This window comes from Mytilus trossulus, chromosome 11 (genome assembly GCF_036588685.1).
Source record: "Mytilus trossulus isolate FHL-02 chromosome 11, PNRI_Mtr1.1.1.hap1, whole genome shotgun sequence".
Lineage (NCBI taxonomy): Eukaryota > Metazoa > Mollusca > Bivalvia > Mytilida > Mytilidae > Mytilus > Mytilus trossulus.
The window spans coordinates 57,078,061-57,099,431 of NC_086383.1; the positions used below are offsets into that span (position 1 = coordinate 57,078,061).

General features: G+C 33.6%; 1 protein-coding gene across 7 annotated transcripts in view; it reads right to left on the reverse strand.

Moving 5' to 3' along the window:
• Positions 1-8,547: 8,547 nt before the first annotated feature.
• The window catches only part of LOC134691339 (MYND-type zinc finger-containing chromatin reader ZMYND8-like), a 62,708-nt gene continuing 49,884 nt past the window's right edge, over positions 8,548-21,371 (reverse strand). For all 7 annotated transcript variants that reach the window (XM_063551805.1, XM_063551809.1, XM_063551808.1 and 4 more), the window contains 11 exons: positions 21,142-21,264; positions 18,925-20,535; positions 18,064-18,460; positions 16,985-17,119; positions 15,452-15,530; positions 14,911-15,035; positions 12,806-13,042; positions 12,043-12,180; positions 11,120-11,272; positions 10,328-10,471; positions 8,548-9,493 (listed from right to left, as the gene is read on the reverse strand). In XM_063551805.1, coding sequence (XP_063407875.1) covers positions 9,269-9,493; positions 10,328-10,471; positions 11,120-11,272; positions 12,043-12,180; positions 12,806-13,042; positions 14,911-15,035; positions 15,452-15,530; positions 16,985-17,119; positions 18,064-18,460; positions 18,925-20,535; positions 21,142-21,264 — 3,367 coding nt within the window. In that variant the 3' untranslated portion in view covers positions 8,548-9,268. The remainder of the gene's footprint in view (positions 9,494-10,327; positions 10,472-11,119; positions 11,273-12,042; positions 12,181-12,805; positions 13,043-14,910; positions 15,036-15,451; positions 15,531-16,984; positions 17,120-18,063; positions 18,461-18,924; positions 20,536-21,141; positions 21,265-21,371) is intronic.

Below are 21,371 nucleotides of genomic sequence, written 5' to 3' on the forward strand. Positions count from 1 at the left end.
TATATATATACCCCAGATTCATAGTTTATTGACTTTCAGACTATTGCATAGTTTTTATATGATTAGGACAGTTTAATATGAACTACTTATGTTTCTAATACATATATAATAATGACACAGTTACTATTGATTGTGAGTGTCAGTCTATCACATATGTGTTTATGTCACAACGAGGTTCCCATATCATGGCTTTGGTGGACAGACATTTAAAGGAAAACGTCTTTCTACTTTAAATTCATTTGGTTTGCCTCAGGGGCGGATCCAGTCATTTTAAAAGGGGGTCCCAACCTAGAATAAATATATGCTCCAATTCAAATGCTTGGATCGTACAAAAAAGCAGGGGTTCCAACCCCCGGAACCTCCTCCTTTTTAAAGTTACTTAAAAAGTCCCCTCTCCATGGATTTGCCAATGTGCCTCACTACATAACTCAATTACTGCACAGAGTCTTGGGTGCTTTAAGAATTGGCTTTTTATGATTGACAAAATAAGAAGTACCTGAATATGAGGGTCTTGATGTACATTTGTTTATTATTAAATAGAGAATCATAGGCAAAGGTGCAAAATAAAGGGCAAACAATAAAGACTATTATAGATAAATAGACTGAAAAAATAAAGAATGGAAAATAATGGGCAAAGTACAAAAAAAAAACAGAGAAAAAAGTTCTAAAAAAATTGATGGACATCGAGGCCACATCCTCAAATATTTTAAGGACTTCACTTGAATAATTAAATAAATGACAGTTGTCCATAAAGAAGAAGATCTGATGAGTCAATCCCTTTCCAACTGACTTTGAGTGTTACTCTACTGTCCAAACAAATGAGAGGATTGGCCCCTCTGTTTGACATGTTTAACCTCTCTAAATTCTATATGTTCATTACAAGTCAATAGCCTAGAGTTGAGTGGTTACTGCCTTTCATTTTTTTTTATCATAAATCAGATCAATGGCTTCCTCAATTTGTATTGTTTGACATTGTGTCATGTCAGTCCCTTATTATCTTACTTTATGGTACATGTATGTGTTTATACAGTGACCTGGAGTGAAGAGGCTTACAACATTGTCATTGGTTTCTAGGGTCTCATGATAATCATATCAACATCTCTTTATCCTAAATAATCACTTAAATGTCATTAGGGAATTGTCATTAAGTACCTACAGAACAACCATTATTTCTAGTTTATCCTGCACAATGACGATCACTAAGACGCTTGATGAACGTTAATCGTGCAGGGATACAGGCGACCCCCTCTATCTCGTAAATGACATCATAAAGGCGAGTAGAATTGACGATTTTTTCCCCGGTGACGGATGAACTTGAAAGTGGTCTATTGATCAATCAATTGAACTCCAACAATATATTGTACAAGACAATACTATAACCTCTTGTTAAAACATAAGTACTGTTGATTACACCATTGTAAGTCTGTGCTACAAGCTGGTAAACCATTCCAACAAGAACAAGAGTGCACACGCTGAAATGTCTCGCCTTCTGTACTTTTCATTAATATTATGTTGATAGTCCTAAGTATAAAGCTTTATAAAAACTGTCACATAAACTTAACATAAATTAAGATAACTAAACAATCACCAATGAACCTTGAAAATGAGGTCAAGGTCAGATGAACCATGTCAGGCAGACATGTACAGCTAACAATGCTTCTATACAACATATATAGTTGACCTATTACTTATAGTTGAAGAAAAATAGACCAAAACACAAAAACTTAACACTGTGCAATGAACCGTGAAAATGACGTCACGGTCAAATAAAACCTGCGCAACTGACATAAAGATCATAAAATATTTCCATACACCAAATATAGTTGACCTGTGGCATATAGTATTAGATAAAAAGACAAAAAACTCAAAAACTTAACTTTGACCACTGAACCATGAAAATGAGGTCAAGGTCACATGACATCTGCCCGCTAGACATTTACCCCTTACAATCATTCCATACAACAAATATAGTAGACCTGTTGCATTTAGTATGAGAAAAACACACCAAAACACAAAAACTTAACTATAACCTCTGAACCATGAAAATGAGGTCAAGGTCAGATGACACCTGCCAGTTGGACATGTACACCTTACAGTCCTTCCATACACCAAATATACTAGCCCTATTGCATATGGTATCTGAGATATGGACTTGACCACCAAAACTTAACCTTGGTCACTGATCCATGAAATTAGGTCGAGGTCAAGTGAAAACTGTCTAACAGACATGAGGACCTTGCAAGGTACGCACATATCAAATATAGTTATCCTATTACTTATAATAAGAGAGAATTCAACATTACAAAAAATCTGAACTTTTTTTTCAAGTGGTCACTGAACCATGAAAATGAGGTCAAGGACATTTGACATGTGACTGACGGAGAGTTCGTAACATGAGGCATCTATATACAAAGTATGAAGCATCTAGGTCTTCCACCTTCTAAAATATACAGCTTTTAAGAAGTGAGCTAACGCCACTGCCGCCGCCGCCGGATCACTATCCCTATGTCGAGCTTTCTGCAACAAAAGTTGCAGGCTCGACAATAAAAACTCTACTAATACATGTAGTAACAATTTATTCTTTTTATTATAAAAATCAACAATTCTGTAATATAAATTGATTGCTTAACATAACAAGTGTGTAATGTCATGGGTGTAAACTGTAAAACATACAACTCTACCATATCATCACTGGGGTTTTTAGTGACATAAATTTATGGGCATAAAAAAAAAATTTCACCTTACAATTCAAATACCATAAATTTAGAAATAATTGCATGCATGAATAACAATGAATAATAGCAACTTTGAAGAATGGACACAAATTTGAGATTAATTATTGATATTTCTGGAAAAATTATATAATATTGTGATTACTCTCATTATTAGCATTTAATGAAAATCTCACAATAACTACAGATTTTACAGTAATAGATCAGAGGCTAGTAAGGTGGTACCAAACACTTTCACTAAAATTAATTTGGCTCGTTTAATTTTCATAAAATTTTGTAAAAGTACTTTGACCCTTTAACCTAAATATAAAAAAATCCAAAAATTTTAACCATCTGTTTTGTCAAAAAAAATACACTGGCTATATAGCAGTTTGACAAACACTTATTTTGATCATTGAGAAGTTTAATATTCCATTCACAACACAACATAATTAAAAGGTTTAGCTGACTTTACAGAGTTATCCCCCTGTAGTGTTAGGTACCAACTTAAGTTACAAAGGATTAAACATATATTGTGTCTATTAAATTTGTCTATTAAATGCAGTTACTGGATCCGGGAATATATTTTTCGATTTCGTGATTTCGGGATATGCATTTCTTTTAATTCTGCATCTCTGGATTTCATGGTTTTAAGCGGGATTTCGGGATCAGGACTCCTCCGACCACGCCTCAAATTAGCCTTAGTCATTTATACATGATGCATATTCTACCATTGACATCTAAATAAGGCTCTCAAAAGAAACAAAAATTGTAAGGGTTCCGCGGAACCCAGTGTCTCGCCTACTTTTGCTGAAACTCCAAGGCTCAACAAAAATGAGGAAAACAATCAATAAAAATATTCCTCTTGATACTATCTTTTGATTGTAAGAAGCTTCTGTCCAAGTTTGGTAAAAAATTCAGGATAGTTTATGAATCGAATAATTTTTTTAAAAACTTTAACTGCAGACTGTATGTAATGTTAACTGGAAGAAAAACTAAGTCCATTTATAAGTAAAATACAGATGCACAGGTACCAAATATTAACAAAATTTCCATTCTAGATACTAACTTTTGATCATAAACAAGCTTCTGTCCAAGTTTGGTACAAATTTACAATAGTATAAGAAAGTTGTTAAATTTTTAAAAAAAATAACCAGAGTGAAAAGTAAAATCACAAAAATACTGAACTTAGAGGAAAATCAATTTGGAAAGTCCATAATCACATGGCAAAATCAAACAACAAAACGCATCAAAAACGAATGGACAAGAACTGTCATATTCCTGACTTGGTACAGGCATTTTCAAATGTAGAAAATGGTGGATTAAACCTGGTTCTATAGCGCTAACCCTCTCACTTTAATAACAATCTCATCAAATTCCGCTACATTTACATGATGCGTTAAAAAACAGTGACAATTAATAAAATAGTCAAAATATGGGTACATCAGTCATCATCGTATAACAATTTTTAAAGGAATGTGTTGCATGATTTCTGGCAGAAAACCTAAGTCCATTTAAAGTGTAATACGGAAAAAATTGATTTATTTTTTAACAAAATTCACCTTTGGATACTATCTTATGATCATAAACAAGCTTCTGTCCAAGTTTGGTACAAACCCAGGATAGTTTAAGAAAGTTATTCAAATTTTAAAAACTTTAACCACAGAGTAAATGTAATGTTTCCCCGCAGAAAAACTAAGTCCATTTAAAAGTAAAAATACGGAAAAAATGGATTTATTTTTTTACCATATTTACCGCTGGTTACTATCTTATGATCATACACAAGCTTCTGTCCAAGTTTGGTACAAACCCAGGATAGTTTAAGAAAGTTATTTAAATTTTAAAAACTTTAACCACAGAGTGAATGTAATGTTTCCCTGCAGAAAAACCAAGTCCATTTACAAGTAAAATATGGAAAAAAATAGAATTTTACTTTTACAAAATTTACTTCAGGATACTATCTTATGATCATACACAAGCTTCTGTCCAAGTTTAATAGAAATCCATTATAATTTAAGAAAGTTATTAAAATTTCAAAAACTTTAACCACAGAGTGAATATTTGTGGACGCCGCCGACGACGACGCCGACGACGGAATGTAGGATCGCTTTAATAGTCTCGCTTTTTCGACTAAAGTCGAAGGCTCGACAAAAAGACACTGACGGATTGTCCTAGAAGCATATTTTATTAGACTAATAATGGTCTATATATAAGCAATTGGATTTCATGTTTGAAACGGTGCAAATTGTTAATTTTATTTGACTTTTACCAAAAGCATCATTGTAGCAAAGGAGAAGAATAATTGTGGTCTGAGGCCAGACACACGAAAACATTTGAATTTAACAGATAGGAAACAAATATCGGACTTTTGAACAAGGAAGAAGGCTGTTGATACCATTTATGAAATTTCCCATACAAACTATCGTTTACCAAAAAAATAGCCTACAACAGTCCACAAGCTGTATATACCCGCGATTTCGCGGGTGTGTTCTAGTATTAATGAATGTGAAAAAAGATGCGACCACCATTTTCTAAAGGGCGAAAACGCGAAATCTCAAAGTCGAAATATTTTTTCTTTCTATTTTCGCGTTTCGCCTTATAGGAATGCCTGCGTGATAGGCGAACACATGAAATGGTATTTATCACGAAGCCAATGCCAATGAAAACGAATAAGGTGGTTTTCTTTGTACCCAAAGGACCAGTTAAATCTTTATGTGTGTGCAGTTGACAATCAATAGTGGTTGATTGAAGGATTGCATTAATATGTCCAGTGGCAAATATTGCCACTTGTTAATTAATCAGCAACTCAGAAACTTTGATCGAACACAGAAATATGTTCTCAATTAGTCTCTCAAAAAATATCCTTGGAATAGACAGACTTAAAGAATAAACACGTTGATATGCATTGGCCGATCCAGGGGGGTCGGAACCTCCTTTTTGGGGGGACGATCAATGCATTTGAATGGGGACATGAAGTTGGAACCCCCTCCTTTTGTCCTGGGTCATGTTAGGAAACCCCTATTAAAATGGCTGGATCCGTTAGTCTTTGGTATGCAGTACGTATTAGTACTGGTTCATCTCATTTCCATGGAGATTTTTAGGCCCTGTCCCTTCAGTCATGGTTTATTGACTGAAATGTTCGCAAAAATGGCAAGTTAAAGTTTGTGAATAGGTCAGGAGTGAAATTTCTTAAGATACGTCTATGATATTTGATACTCAACTACTAGTATGCAGTTGTATTTATAGCTTTGGCATATCTCATTTCCATGAAGATTGTTTGTCCCCTCTGTCATTAAGGAAAACCATTTATGAATATTCAGTGATAGTTGGCACTTAACTATGCAGTTGTATAAGCTTTGGCATATCTCATGTCCATGGAGATTATTTGTCCCCTCTGTCATTAAGGAAAACCATTTATGAATATTCAGTGATAGTTGGCACTTAACTATGCAGTTGTATAAGCTTTGGCATATCTCATGTCCATGGAGATTATTTGTCCCCTCTGTCATGGTTTAAGGAAATCCATTCATAAATAGTCAATGACCGTGAATTGATAGCAGTTGTTTAATTATCGGCACATTTCATTTACATTGATATCATTTGATCCCACTCCTCAGTAACGGTCTAGTATTGACTTTAAAACAATTTCATACGTTTTAATGTTAAAGTTTATAATTCATTAGGTCAGTTTGATTTTCGTCCAGTAGCAAGTAGTTCATGAATTTTTAAACAATAGTTAAGTTTAATAGGAATCACTAATGGTATGTCTAGATAATATTTTGTAAGCAGTAGTAGAAACATTGGCAAATCTCATTTCCATGGTTATACCCCAGATTCATAGTTTATTGACTTTGAGACTATTGCATAGTTTTATATGATTAGGACAGTTTTATATGAACTACTTATGTTTCTAATACATATAAAATAATGACACAGTTACTATTGATTGTGAGTGTCAGTCTATCACATATGTGTTTATGTCACGACGAGGTTCCCATGGCTTTGGTGGACAGACATTTAAAGGAAAACGTCTTTCTACTTTAAATTCATTTGGTTTGCCTCAGGGGCGGATCCAGTCATTTTAAAAGGGGGTCCCAACCTAGAGTAAAGGGGGGGGGGGTCAACTATATGCTCCCATTCAAATGCTTGGATCGTCCAAAAAAGCAGGGGTTCCAACCCGGAACCTCCTCCTTTTTAAAATCACTTATGAGTCAATCCCTTTCCAACTGACTTTGAGTTAGTTACACTACTGTCCAAAGAAATGAGAGGATTGGCCCCTCTGTTTGACATGTTTAACCTCTCCAAATTCATGTGCAAGTCAAGAACCTCAAGTTGAATGGTTGCTGCCTTTCATTTATTGTTTTATCATAAATCAGATCAATGGCTTCCTCAATTTTTATTGTTTGACATTGTGCCATGTCAACCACTTATTATCTTATTTTAGGGTACATGTATGTGTTTATACAGTGACCTGGAGTGAAGAGGCTTACATCATTGTCATTGGTTTCTAGGGTCTCATTGATAAACATATCAACATCTCTTTATCTTAAAGTTAAATTTTAGACGTTTTCCGTCTTAAATAAAAGTGACCATTTGTGTTCAATCTTAATATCTATAAAGGGACATACTCCTTTAATCCTTGTTTTTTTTTGTTATGAATTTTCTGACGTTTTGTCATGTTAATGATGTTGGGACCATATAATCTTACTTTATGGTATGAGGTTAGCTCATTGTTGAAGGCTGTGTGGTGACATAAAGTGGCTCACATCTATCTCATTTTGGTCTCTGAGGTTTCATTAACAATCATACATCTCTATCTTTATACATTTAACACTTGAATGGTTTATGATAAAAACGCTTCCAAATTCTAAATCTATATGAGGTGTTAATTCCACATTGATCAATCAATAGACCACTTTCGAGTTCATCCGTCACCGGAAAAAACTCGTCAATTATACGCGCCTTTATCACCATCATTTGTGCGTTTAGGGGCATCGTGACTTCCCTTCAATGTTGAGCGAGTGGTTGGAAAACTATAATTCTATATTGTACGAATTATTCGGCAAATTGAATTCTCAAAATTGACAATCAACACTGCTGTCATTAGGGAATTGTCAGTAAGTACCTACAGAGCAACCATTATTTCTAGTTTATCCTGCACAAAGACGATCACTAAGACGCTTGTTGAACGTAAATAGTGCAGGGATACAGGCGACCCCCTCTATCTGGTAAATGACGTCATAAAGGCGTGCATAATGACAAGTTTTTGCCGGTGACGGATGAACTCGAAAGTGGTCTATTGAACTCCAACAATATTTGTACAAGACAGTACTATAACCTCATGTTTCAACATAAGTACTGTTGATTACACCATTATAAGTCTGTGCTACAAGGTGGTAAAACCTTCGAACAGGAATAAAAATTCAAAACTAATACATGTAGTAACAATTCATTCTTTTTATTATAAAAATCAACAATTCTGTAATATAAATTGATTGCTTAACATAACAAGTGTGTAATGTCATGGTGTAAACTCTACCATATCATCACTGGGGGTTTTAGTGACTAAATATATGGGCATAAAAAAACATTTTCACCTTACAATTTAAATACTGTAAATTTAGAATAATTGCATGCATGAATAATAGCAACTTTGAAGAATGGACACAAATTTGAGATTAATTACTGCAATTTCTGGAAAATAAGATAATATTGTGATTACTCTCATTATTAGCATTTAATGAAAACCTCACAAAAACTACAGAATTTACAGTAACAGATCAGAGGCTATTAAGATGGTAACCAACACTTTCACTAAAATTAATTTGGCTCGTAAAATTTTGACAAAGTATTTACTTTGACCCTCTAACAAAAATATAAAAGAATCAAAAAAACTTAACCAACCATTTAATCAGAAAAATTACACTGGTTATATAGCAGTTTGACAAAAACTTATTTTGATCATTGAGAAGCTTAATATTCCTTTTACAACACAACATAATTAAAAAGTTTAGCTGACTTTACAGAGTAATCTCCCTGTAGTGTTAGGTACCAACTTTAGTTACAAAGGATTAAACATATAGTGTGTCTATTAAATTTGTCTATTAAATGCAGTTAGCTTGATGGGTAGAGAAAATTCATAACTAATTGTCAGCTTTTATAGCACTGAAATGGCTGTTTAACAATAGGTATCAGTAGCAAGGTTTATTTTAAAATTCAGCAGTCAAGGACTTTCAACTATGAACCTCAAAGTTCACAGTCATTTGCATATTTGTTTAATGAATTGGCCACTCTGGTTTTGCCACACATAACATGATTGTTGATTTACAAGTAAGTGGCAACTAAGCCACAACTTCACAGTCAAAGGTCACAAAATTTGATGTGGCATACCATCACGGACAACCTTGAATACTTGTATATAATAACTTCACTGAGCCAATGTTAGAATCGGAATGGAATATTTCTAGGCATCTGCAGCGAAAGTCTCAAAATTTAATATGGCATACCATTACCGACAACCTTGAATACTTGTATATAATAATTTCACTGAGCCAATGTTAGAATCGGAATGGAATATTTCTAGGCATCATGTTCAGTGATTGTCGTGGGGGTTGTCCCCCTTGTGATATCACTAGATGTCCCGGCTGCATCATGCCTGGTGGAATGTTCATTGGTGGTTGTGTCGGACGAAGTTGTACGGGGAACAATATGGAGTTGTTCTGAGACATCACTGGTTGATTCATCATATTGGTTAAAACTGGCTGACTGTTTGGCATTCTCATCTATAAATAAAAATAATGTGATTGGTTAAAACTGGCCGACTGTTTGGCATTCTCATCTATAAATAAAAATAATGTGATTGGTTAAAACTGGCCGACTGTTTGGGATTCTCATCTATAAATAAAAATAATGTGATTGGTTAAACTGGCTGACTGTTTGGCATTCTAATCTATAAATAAAAACTAGATAATAATAATGGCACGTATTCTAGCATTTATTGGGTAGAACACAAAACAAGATGGCTTGCATAATGCAGCTAAACTGCATAATAATGTGATTGGTTAAAACTGGCGGACAGATTGGAATAATTTGTCCTGAGAAAGATTGTATAACATTACAAGGATAGAATTTGTAAGAACTCCAGTACACCTAAAATAACTTCTAGTTGCAAATAATAGAGTATACACAAATATCAAAATATCAAAATGAAATATCTATAAATTGTATTGATGAAAAGTATAATTTTCAAATTGTTTAAAAAGTGCACCTTATGTACCACACATACCTGCCAACATTTCAAAATGTCCTTGGGGGTTTCACGTGCAAGATGGTTCTCATTAGTCCTATAAATATTTAAGAATTCTTCAAATTTATCTGAATGTTCTTCCTTTGCTTCTTCATACTTTTACAAAAATTTAGCAATTGTAATTTTATTGTTTTTTTTTTATTTGTGGAAAAAATTGCTCTTTCAAATTTTCTAATTGGGAGCCTCTATAAGGGTTTCCCCTGCAAATAGTGGCAGTTGGCAGGTATGAATTCACATAGAATATAATTATGTCAGGTGACATATTACTTTTCCTCTGTTTTTTTTTTTCCTATTGTTATTTTACACCTACCTGAGCAGACTGAGGTGGCGATGAGAATGTCTGAACACTGGGTGGTATGGACATTGGTTGAGGCGGTTGGACATACTGCAGTTGAAGCTGTGGATTTGGTTGGTTGCCTGGCATCATGGGTGGATTCATTCCTGGATTATTTATCTGTCAATAAAAAAAAATGCACACATTGTAGAGCTACGCAAACCCCACATGTAATTGAAAGTATCAGACAACAGGATTGTAGGCTTCTGACAAATTGTACAAATACTAAACAAAAGATATGGTAAGCTAAAACTGCAGTTATAACATGAAAACGATACTGCTTCTTCAAATATAATAACATATATATCAATATAAATATTTTACCAGAGTAAAAGTTTTCTAGTATCCATGAGGCTCCCATAAGGTCACTTTTAAATTTGTTGAGAGGTTGTTTTTAAGGGAAATGAACAGGTCGCAGGTCGTTTTTCTGATCACAGAGGACGGAAGTCGGTCGGAGTTCTTTTTTTCAAAATTTTACAGGTTGCAGGTCATTTTAAGAAGGCCCTGAAGTTGGAAGTCGCCTCTAAAAAGCCCAGAGGTCGCAGGTCGTTTTTGACCCTTCGAGAGCCTCATCCATGGTTTAAGAAAAACAGTATTTTCATGGATATTTGATTACTTGTCAATGTCTGCTTAGAATAGAAAGTATTAAGGTACTTTGTTGAACATTTTAATTCATGATTAACCTTTATCACAAATTCCATAATAATTGCTATTCCATGTTAAATATGGAACACAGTAGCTTGTTTTAAAAGTTTATTTTATTTTTACCTTTGGTATTCTTTCTGATATTTTATTCCGTGGAACATTAAAAACTTTAGCGGCCTTGTTAATTGACATGCCGCCATAATTGACAGCGTTTACGGCATTGCTCATATCCTGGTCTGACCATACGTTTTTCTTTCTTGGGTTTGGCGGTGATTCCTAAAACAAATACACAATACAAATGTATGTCATAATATAAGGTTTTTGTAAATGAATAATGACATATGACCTCATGATAGCTAATTTAATTAATCATCAAAAACTTTTATGGAAATATAAAATTCTCAATGCAAAATTTCCAGAAGCTTTTATATTTAGTTCCTGTGAAAAGTCATACAAAAATTTATGTAACAGATTGACACACATAAACCTAGTTTCTCTAATTCTATGAAAATTTAACCCTTTCTGAACCCATTGTATATAAAAAAAACACTTTAGGAAAAAAGGAAAATTTATTTTTTAATCATTAGAGAAACAGATTCTTACATAGGTTACTCATGGATTTTCGGATTTATCCAATCTTGAAAGTTAAATTATTAATTTTAAAGTCCTCCCTGAGACTCACATTTTTCACATGTAAATCTTCTTTTAATCAAATACATTCTGAAGGATACAAAAAGTTTTAAAATGTCTGATAGTCAAGTTTGACGCTGTAACAGGACATATGATGTCATACAGATTCAGCTTTAAACCTTTACATCAGACATTTTGAAACTTTACACTTTAGAATATTATTTTAGTTACAGGCTTACAGGTGTATTTATGAATTGAATAACAAAGGCAAAATGCAAGTGCTGTAACTTATCATTTACAAAATGACTACAGGCAAGAAGTAATATGAAGTCTGACAAAATGGTAGGACTGGACAGTTTGAATATATAGACATGTACTGTCTTATTTTACCATAAAGAGAAAATTTAAGTTAGTACCTGTTGTCTATTATGCATGTTATGCATGACACCAGGTGGCGACGTGTGCATTGGCATGTAGCCTCCATTTGGTTGGATGTTAAACTGATGATGATGTTGTTCCTCAGCTCTTTGCTGCCGTCTTTGGAATTCCTCTTGCTGAAATACATGAATGAGTTAAAAATAACAATACACCTTATAGCTATTTGTCTGCAATTACTGGATATCACACAGGTTCCCGTAAAATTTAGACGTCATAAAACAAAATATCTGCTGCCACAATGGAAAAGGGATTGTTGTTGACATCAAAAGTTCAAGCGGCCAGGTCAGCGGGGATTAGCGATAAGGTGTATAGCTAGCTTGAAATTCATTCTTCAATTACTTAGGTGGAAAAGCAATGACATTAGGGAGCTACCATTTGATTTTTATAGGGGGGCTAGGATGAAATTTGAAAAAAAATAGGCAGGACAGGAGTTTTGAGTAAAAAAAAAGGCAGGATGAGACACTTACAAAAAAAAAGTCAGGAGGACAACTTCGTTAAAAAAAGTCAGGATAAACTAAAAAAAAAAGGCAGGACCGAACAAAATTTTTCATCCTTGTCCCCTCATAAAATCAAATGGTAGCTCCCTTAGTATAATTTACATGTTTTAATTGACAGTCAATATCTAAATTTTGTGACAATCAAATTCCTCTGTCAACAAAGTAAATCAGGTGATCTCAATGTCTCCTATCTACAAAACATTAAACCCTATACCAGGAAAAAAAATCACCCTAGATAATTTACCTCAATTTCCATTGGACTTTTATTTGGCGGCTGGGGTCCACCAGGTCCATTGGTGTGCATACTTGTAGCAGACGCATGAATCATTTGATTGACTGGGGGCTTGTTAGCGTCTGGGTCTTTTGTCTGTTGCATACATGTTGCCATGTGAGTAGGCCAGTGAGACTGCTGACAAGGGTAATCACAATAACTGGTATTCCAACAGCAGTAGAAAATGGCTTCCTTACCACAGCTGGCACACTGTAAAATTACAACATTTTATTAAAAGTTGTGTCCTTTTTTTTTTTTTTTACTTCAATGTTGATTCATATTTGAGAAGAAAATAGTTGTAAATTTTTATAATTTTTGATACAAATTCATTCCTGTTTCAGAGCTAATTATAGTTGTGCAATGTTCCTGGCCTTGAAGGCATAAAACTTTGCTCAGTGCTCCGAGCACAAAAATCATGCTTGAAACATGAAATCCAGCAATTTGATTGGTTAATTTTCGAGTCTGAGTACAAAAATCATGCTTGAAAGTTTTATGACCGTGAGGCCAGGATCCACTGGCTAAAATAATGGTGAGGGGAGACAGTTATTTTGCTAAGGTAGTGATTGTTTTTAAATATTAGTGTTTTTGTTCTTTTAGGAGTGTTTTTTGTGTGTATTTTCATCCTTCCCTTTATCTATATCACCCTGATCAGTAGCTCCATAGTTCTCTTATCTTTGTTTAGGGAAGTGATCAGAACTTATCAGTGATTTCCCAATACTGTAAATTCAGAAATTATTGCGTGCATTTATTATTGCGAATTTATCATTTTAGACTAAAATGCGATTTTAATTTTTGCGATATTGAGAAATATCCTGTTTAATTCATATTATAAACTAGATGTGTCAAAGTGACACGAATGGCCCCGTCCCAAAAAGTTGAAAAATCTGCAATTTCAATAACACATGTGGACACAAACATGATGGTAGTCTCACATATCAAAAATCAGCTCAAAATCTGGAGGCATATAGAAAAAAATCCGTATAACTATGATTTTCAATAATTTATCAAAGTCCAAAGCCTGTAATTTCAGCAAAAAATTAGCAAGGTGGAACGAAACTTATACTTGATCTGTAACTCACATATCAAAAATCAGCCCAATATCTGAAGGCGTTTAGAAAAAAAGTCTGTATAACTGTGATTTTCAACAATTTCTCAAAGTCCAAAGTCTGTAATTTCAGCAAAAATTAGTGGAGCGGAACGAAACTTAACCTTAATCTGTAACTCATAGTGGTTAACTCACATACCAAAATTCAGCCCAATATCTGAAGGCGTTTAGAAAAAAAGTCTGTATAATGGTTTGTTGCGGAATGACGGAATATCGGAATTACGGATTTCAGAATTTCGTACAAAGGTAAAACTATATGGCACCAACAACTTCGTTGCAGGGCCATAAAAAATTTAAAATGCTAGTTTAAATAATTGCGATTATAACCCTGACGCATTTTTCACAATAATAAAAAAATCGCAATAATTTCTCAATTTACAGTATTTAAGGGAAGTTATCAATGACATCACAATGTTTGATGAAAGGTAATCAGTAACATAACAATGTGTGAGGTGACGCCAACAGTTGACAGATTTTATTCTGGAAGTTTTACTAAAATCTAAACATGACTCATTCAACGCATTCAGTTTTTATTGGTAGAGAAAACTATGGCCTTCGTTTGGAAAACTGACACCAAAAATTAATCAATTTTGAAATAATGTGCTTTTGAACTTATACTACTTTTATCATCCATTATGAATTAAGAGGGTGTCCATGGAAAAACCAGGCAGTGGTTGGCACACAAAATATTTTGTTTTCAAATTTTTTCCATCTATTTCTTATCACAAAGTCATTCTTTCTCAAAGTTATTTTTTTTTTTATATACTGCAACAAACAAAGAGAAAAAAATATGAAGAAAGCACTGAAATTTTTTTGAAAAGGGGAGATAACTCTTCATTTTATACAAAAAATTGTTGCATTGGTAGTGAACTTTAAAATCATTTTCTGAGCGATCCACTGTTGATTCAAAAATATGTTGTGCCACCCATATCATTGGATTTGATATTAACTTGGACAGCCTCTTTTCAGTTACCCATTGTTTTTTCTTTGTGTCATTGATAGCAGTTTCTTTTTCTTTCTTCATTAATTCCTTCACTTCATCCATTAGTCGAGATTTCTCTGACTCCCATGAAGACTTCATCTCCAAACATGTCAATCCTGAAACATCAGAATACCAATGATATAAAGTGGCATCAAGAATGGCATAGAACAAGTAGTCAGATTCTTGCCCTGTCAATCAGGAGAATCATTTATGATTTAAAATGTAGTATCCAGAGCTTGTAATTCGGTGGTCATCATTGTAATACTGTATATCATCTTTATATTTATTTATTGTTTTGTACATTTTCTCTTTTGAAATGTTTTACATTTTTTTGTCCAAGCCTTTTTATAGATTGCTATATGAGGTATGGCTTTTGCTCATTTTCAAGGTCATACCGGGACCTATATGAAGTTACTAATATCTTCATCATTTGGTCTCTGGTTAAAATTTGTCTAATTGACAATCATAGCACATCTCCTTATTCTATTATTACATATTTTCCCCAGTGGGAATAACAATATTCCATACTTACTGAAGTTATACTTGAGCTCTGAAAACTGTTGTGTGTATTCCCAATGTTTCTTGTTGTCCTCACTTTGTTCTTCTGGAGTCTATAAACAGATAAGTAAAAAATATTTTCAACTTGTCAATTGATGAATATTAGACAATATGTAGGAAAGCTTATAATTTCAACCCACTTTTACAGGAGCATAATAAAGACATGCTGATGTGATGCAATAGTTATCAAAAGTACCAGGATTATAATTTAGTACGCCAGACACGCTTTTCGTCTACAGAAGACTCATCAGTGACGCTCAAATCGAAATATTTATAAAGCCAAACAAGTACAAAGTTAAAGAGCATTGAGGATCCAGAGTGAACACTAGACAAGGATGGGTTAGGCTAAATTTATAACATGTCAGTTCAACATATTTTTGAAAAGAGCAAGTTCAAAAATGTACTCTTACAGTGAGTGCTGCAACTACTAACTATCAGACCAATCTATGTTAAAAGATGAGAAGGAACAAAATTAAATTTAGTCTTTAGATTGACCTCCCAAACTCAAGTCTAGCACTCAATGACTCATCCAAAAGACGGCAAAGTTTTTTTTTAATATAAAACTGTCTTTTTTACTTAAAAGTGTGGTAATTTTCCTAGATAAATTTTTTAAGGCCTTGTCTTTGGAAAATAAATACTAAAATTAAATCCTTATTCATAAATAATAAACATGTTTTTTTTTTCTGACAGTGTTCTCACTAAAGTGGGTCCATGATGTCCTGGACTAATGAAAATCACCATTTTCAAAGATTGAATTATTTTATATAAACTGAACACACATATCACTTTATGGTGGTACCCAACACCTTGACTAAAATTAATTTGGCTCTTTTAATTTTAATAAAATTTTGACAAAGTACCTACTTTGACCCTTTGACAAAAATATAAAAATTAAAAAAAAGTTTGAACCAACCAACTAATCAGAAAAATTACACTGGTTATATAACAGTTTGACAGACAATACTTTTGATTATTGAGAAGCTTAATATTCCCTTAACAACACAACGTAATTAAAACGTTTAGCTGATTTTTAACGAGTTATCTCCCTGTAGTGTTAGGTACCACCTTATAGCAAGTTTAAAAGTAATCTGAATTGAATGTCAATTTATTGCTCTATTACCTATAGATCGTGGAGACTCACCATGGCAAAAAAATGAAGAGTCCCTGAATTCGCCTAGAACAAGAATGTGTCCATATTATACGGGTGCCCCACTCGCACTATCATTTTCCATGTTCAGTGGACCTTGAAATTGGGGTCAAAACTTTAATTTGGAATTAAAATTAGAAAGATCATACCATAGGGAACATGTGTACTAAGTTTCAAGTTGATGTGACTTCAACTTTTTCAAAAACTACCTTGATCAAAAACTTTAACCTGAAGCGGGATGAACAGACGGACAGACAAACAGATGAACGAACAAACGAACCCACAGACCAGAAAACATAATGCCCCTCTACTATGGTAGGTGGGGCATAAAAATCCTTAGTGAGAACCTTGATTCATTACCTTCTCCTTTTTCTTTTCCTCCAACTCCACAAGTTTTTCTTTTGTTTTTGATAGTTCCTGTTTTATTTTCTCTCTCTCTTGATCAAGTACTTCAGTGAAGAAATCAGAGAAAGCTGTTTGGATTGGTCCCATCACCTAAAAATATAACAAATAGTTCAAGTTTTTTTTATTCTATTCAGTTAATGCAGGGTCTTGTTTAAAAATACAGATATGCATTTCTCAGCTTGACATTTGCTTAGCAGACACAATTTAGGCAAAAATATGCACTAGCTCATTTGGATAGAAAATTGATATTGGTGCTGATTGTGACATCAAAAAGCTGATACATACACTGACATATCTTTTTCAATATACAATAATTTTCTATTCAAATCATTGATTCAGCAATGCTTTGAGATGCATTTTAAAAATAAAAGTTTTAGCAAAAAAAGGGGCCATTTAAGGACTTTATCATCACGATATTGAACATACCCCTTTCCTTTCGGAAAACGAAAATTTATCAATTATCACTAAACGTGTGCTTTATTTTTCACATATATGTAAATTTGGTTAAAATTCCTGGGATTATGTTAAATTTCACAAAAACAAAGGTCCATCATTTCCGTATTGTTTCAGTAGAAAAATCCTGCAAAAACCATTCTGTAAAACTCTCTCACATGTAATGCATATTTTATACATCTATTTGAATGACTTTTCCTTTTGAAATAATACTTGATATTAGGGGGCCAAAACAGGTTCTAACCCCCACTGACCCTATGTACTATGAATTCATCATTATTCATTAGATACCAATTTTTTAGCCTCTTGCTGGAGACAGACGAATCACAAATTTAAGTGTTCAACAAATTCTAAATAAACTATATATAGGCTTATATGCAGACTTTGACAAAACCAAGAAATCAAATATTCATGAAACTAAAATTTTCTAAATTCACCAAAATTGGTACCCACGAAAAATAAATGTATCTACAGTATTTGTTAAAACCCTGAATATTTTAATCTTAAACCAATGAAATTTTAGGTTCCACAAATTATAATTAATTCACAAAATATTTTTCTATATCATTACTTCTTCTTACCTTCTGTGTGAAATCAGTGATTAATGTATTCCGTGAATCGTCTGTTTTGTTTGGAGCACCACTTTGGTTGCTATGGCTACTAGCACTTGATGCAATAGTACTTTTAGCCACATTTGAGATAATACTAGAATTTAAAATTGTATTTGCACTGGATGAAACTGGTGATTTCACTGTTGGAGATAAAATGGGTGATTTCACTGTAGGTGACATAATCACAGTCACAGGTGGCGCCACTCTATCAGGAGACTTCTTTGTCATCAACTTATTAGCACTATTCAATTCATTGTCAGGTTTGTTATTTAAAGATATCTCCATGGCATTCTGGAAGAAATCTGTGTGGAGTTCTGTCTGAGATGAAGCAAGCTCAACAGAAACATCTTTGGTTTTTGGTACTGAGCTGGAAAAAAAATTGTGATAAAATGAAAAAAAGATTTCCTCTAAGACTAAATAATTGATAGATTAAAAACAAGAGGAAGAACATCAAAACAAATAATAAACAGACAACTCAATATTCATTCTGAAGGACACTACCCCTAGTTTTTTGAAGGGGTTCATGGTACTCAGTCTTTGAGTTAAATATGCTGTGTTTTGTGTACTCCTGAGGATTTGTCCCCGCTCCAATATTCAAATAGAAAAACACAATCTAATTATCTGAGTGGTCAATTGTCAGCTGTGATGCAAGCATGAAATTATGTATAGAACTATAATTCTTTTGTTGAAACTGAAAAAAATGCATCAATTGATTTCAAAAATGATATTGGAGTAAAAGAACATATATGTAGGATGTGTGCTTTTTGAGACATCATTATTACACAGAAAAATCAAACATGTTTTACAAAAATTATATAAACAAATGTTTACCTTACAGCTGGCTTTGAGGTAGGAGGAGCACATTCAATTGTGGAAGTTTTTGATTTTTCAGTCATGTGACTTGACTTAGCAGACGACACTGGTTTCTTTGGTGAAGGAGACAAAGTTCTATCATCGTCTGTATCAATGACAAGTTTATCTGTATCAGATTCTGTTTCAACCTCCATCATCAAACATGTGTCGTAATCTTTATTTTCTGAGACAAGTTTCTCTTTAATTTGACTTATCTTCCCTGTTGCTTCATCAAGAACGTCTTTTACAACAGTTTCATATTCCCGTTCAATAACAGTTTTAGATTTAGTGTCAACAATTTTTACAACCTTATCTGCAATTTCAGTACTTTTATTATCACTTTCAATTTTATCATTTTTATTATTTTCTTTGTTATCCATTTTGGTCTCAGAGCTTTTTTCAGGAACAGTTTCTGAGATTTTAGCACTTTTAGTATCACAAATTTCATTGACATTTGCTTCCTCGCTCTTTTCAACATCATTTTCCTCGCTTTCCTCCTCCGATCCTTCCTCTTCATCATCATCACCATCATCTGTCTCTTCATCCTCCTCGTCCTCATCCCCTTCTTCTTCTGATGAAGATTCACTTTCTAAATCATCATCTTTATCAATTATTCCTAAATTTTCCTTCCCCTTTTTAATAGTTTCTTGAAGTTTACTCAAATAATCATGTTTAGTTGGTGTTAACTTTTCTTCAATTTTCGCACTTTCATTGTCTGTTCTTTCTTTTATTCCTTCACCATCAGAGCCAACCTTTTCCTTCTGAATTTTTGTTTGTTTATTTTCTTCAACTGTATTTTCCAGTTTGCTTTTAGTCTCTTTAAACTTTTGCTCATTAGTTCCTTCTGTTAATTCTGAATCTTCATCGGAGGCTATTTGATTCAATTTACTTTGAATCGTTTCTAAAATCTTCGTCCTATTGTCCACTCGGCTTCTAGTTTTAAATGCAATGCTGTCTACCTTTCCTTCACTTTTCACATCCTGAATATTTTCTTCCATATCATCCAAATTATCTCCCTTACTACTTTCCTCATCAACAGTCTGACTTTCCACAGATGATTGAGAATTGTCCTCCTTTTTAACCTCATCTGAGTCGGCCATTTTACCCTGTAATCGAGTTTTCAATTTCAACACAATATCTGACGCTGCTTTTGAATCAACTGGAGCTGATAAAGAGTCTGTAGAAGATTCCTGATCATTGGAATTTTCTAGTGAAACACTGTTTGTAACTCCTTTTATAGGAGAGCTTCCATTACTATTTGTATCTCCTTTAACAGGAGAGTTTTCCACAGAACTACTAAAGCCACTTGCTCTCCTTGTAGTTATAATACTGTTGTATTTATTCCTGACTGCTGATGCTGTTTTTGACAATATTGATTGTTTTTCTGTAATTTTCGACTCAGAAGTCAAATTAGTTTTTGGTCGTTGTTTAACCAAAGATTCCTTCATTCCTGGTGATGGTCCAAACTTGAGACTAGATAACCTTGCCAGTCTCTTTTTAGGTGAAACTTTGAACTTTCCTTCCTTATAAACATTTTTTCTGTCATATGGACACCGGAATGGGGCATATTCATAAGTCCCATACTTCTGTCTAGATAAGAAAAAAGAAAAATGTTAGTCTTGTATGATTTTAAATTCAAGTTCATTTATATATTTTGGAATTAAGTATGGTGTCTATTATCACTGAACTAGTACACAATTTTGTTTAGGGGCCAGTTGAAGCATGCCTCTGGTTTTGGGATTTTCTCGCTGTATTGAAGACACATTGGTACCCTTTGACTGTTTTCTGCTCTTTACTCAAATTGTTGTCTCTTTGACACATTCCCCATTTCCATTCTCAATTGTATATACCATTTAAAACACATGTTTTAATACTTGGTAAGGCTACAGGTTGGTGCCTGTTAAAACATTTAAACCCGCTGCATTTGCTTGCTACTGTTGTAAGTCAGTTTGTTGATGTGGTTTATGAGTGTTTCTCGTTTCTCTTTATTATATAGATTAGACCATAACTTTTCAAATTTGAATTGTTTTACACTAGTCATTTTGGAGCCTTATATAGCTTGCTGTTTGGTGTTAGCCAAGGCTCAGTGTTGAAGGCCGTACTTCGACCTATAATGGTTTCTGTTTTACACATTGTGACTTGGATGGAGAGATGTCTCATTGACACTCATACCACATCTTATTTATAATTACTTACTCAAGTTTCTGGATATGAAGTTCTAACTCCTGCATTGAGTAATCAAATCCCCCTTTTTTATTTTTAGCTGGTGTTGGTATGTTCTTTGATAACAGGAAGACTTGTGATGGTGGTAACAAAGATCTGCAAATATAAATATATCACATACATTATCAATATATATAGCTTGCTGTTTGGAGTGAGCCAAGGCTCTGTGTTGAAGGTCGTAATTTGACCTATAATGGTTTAAT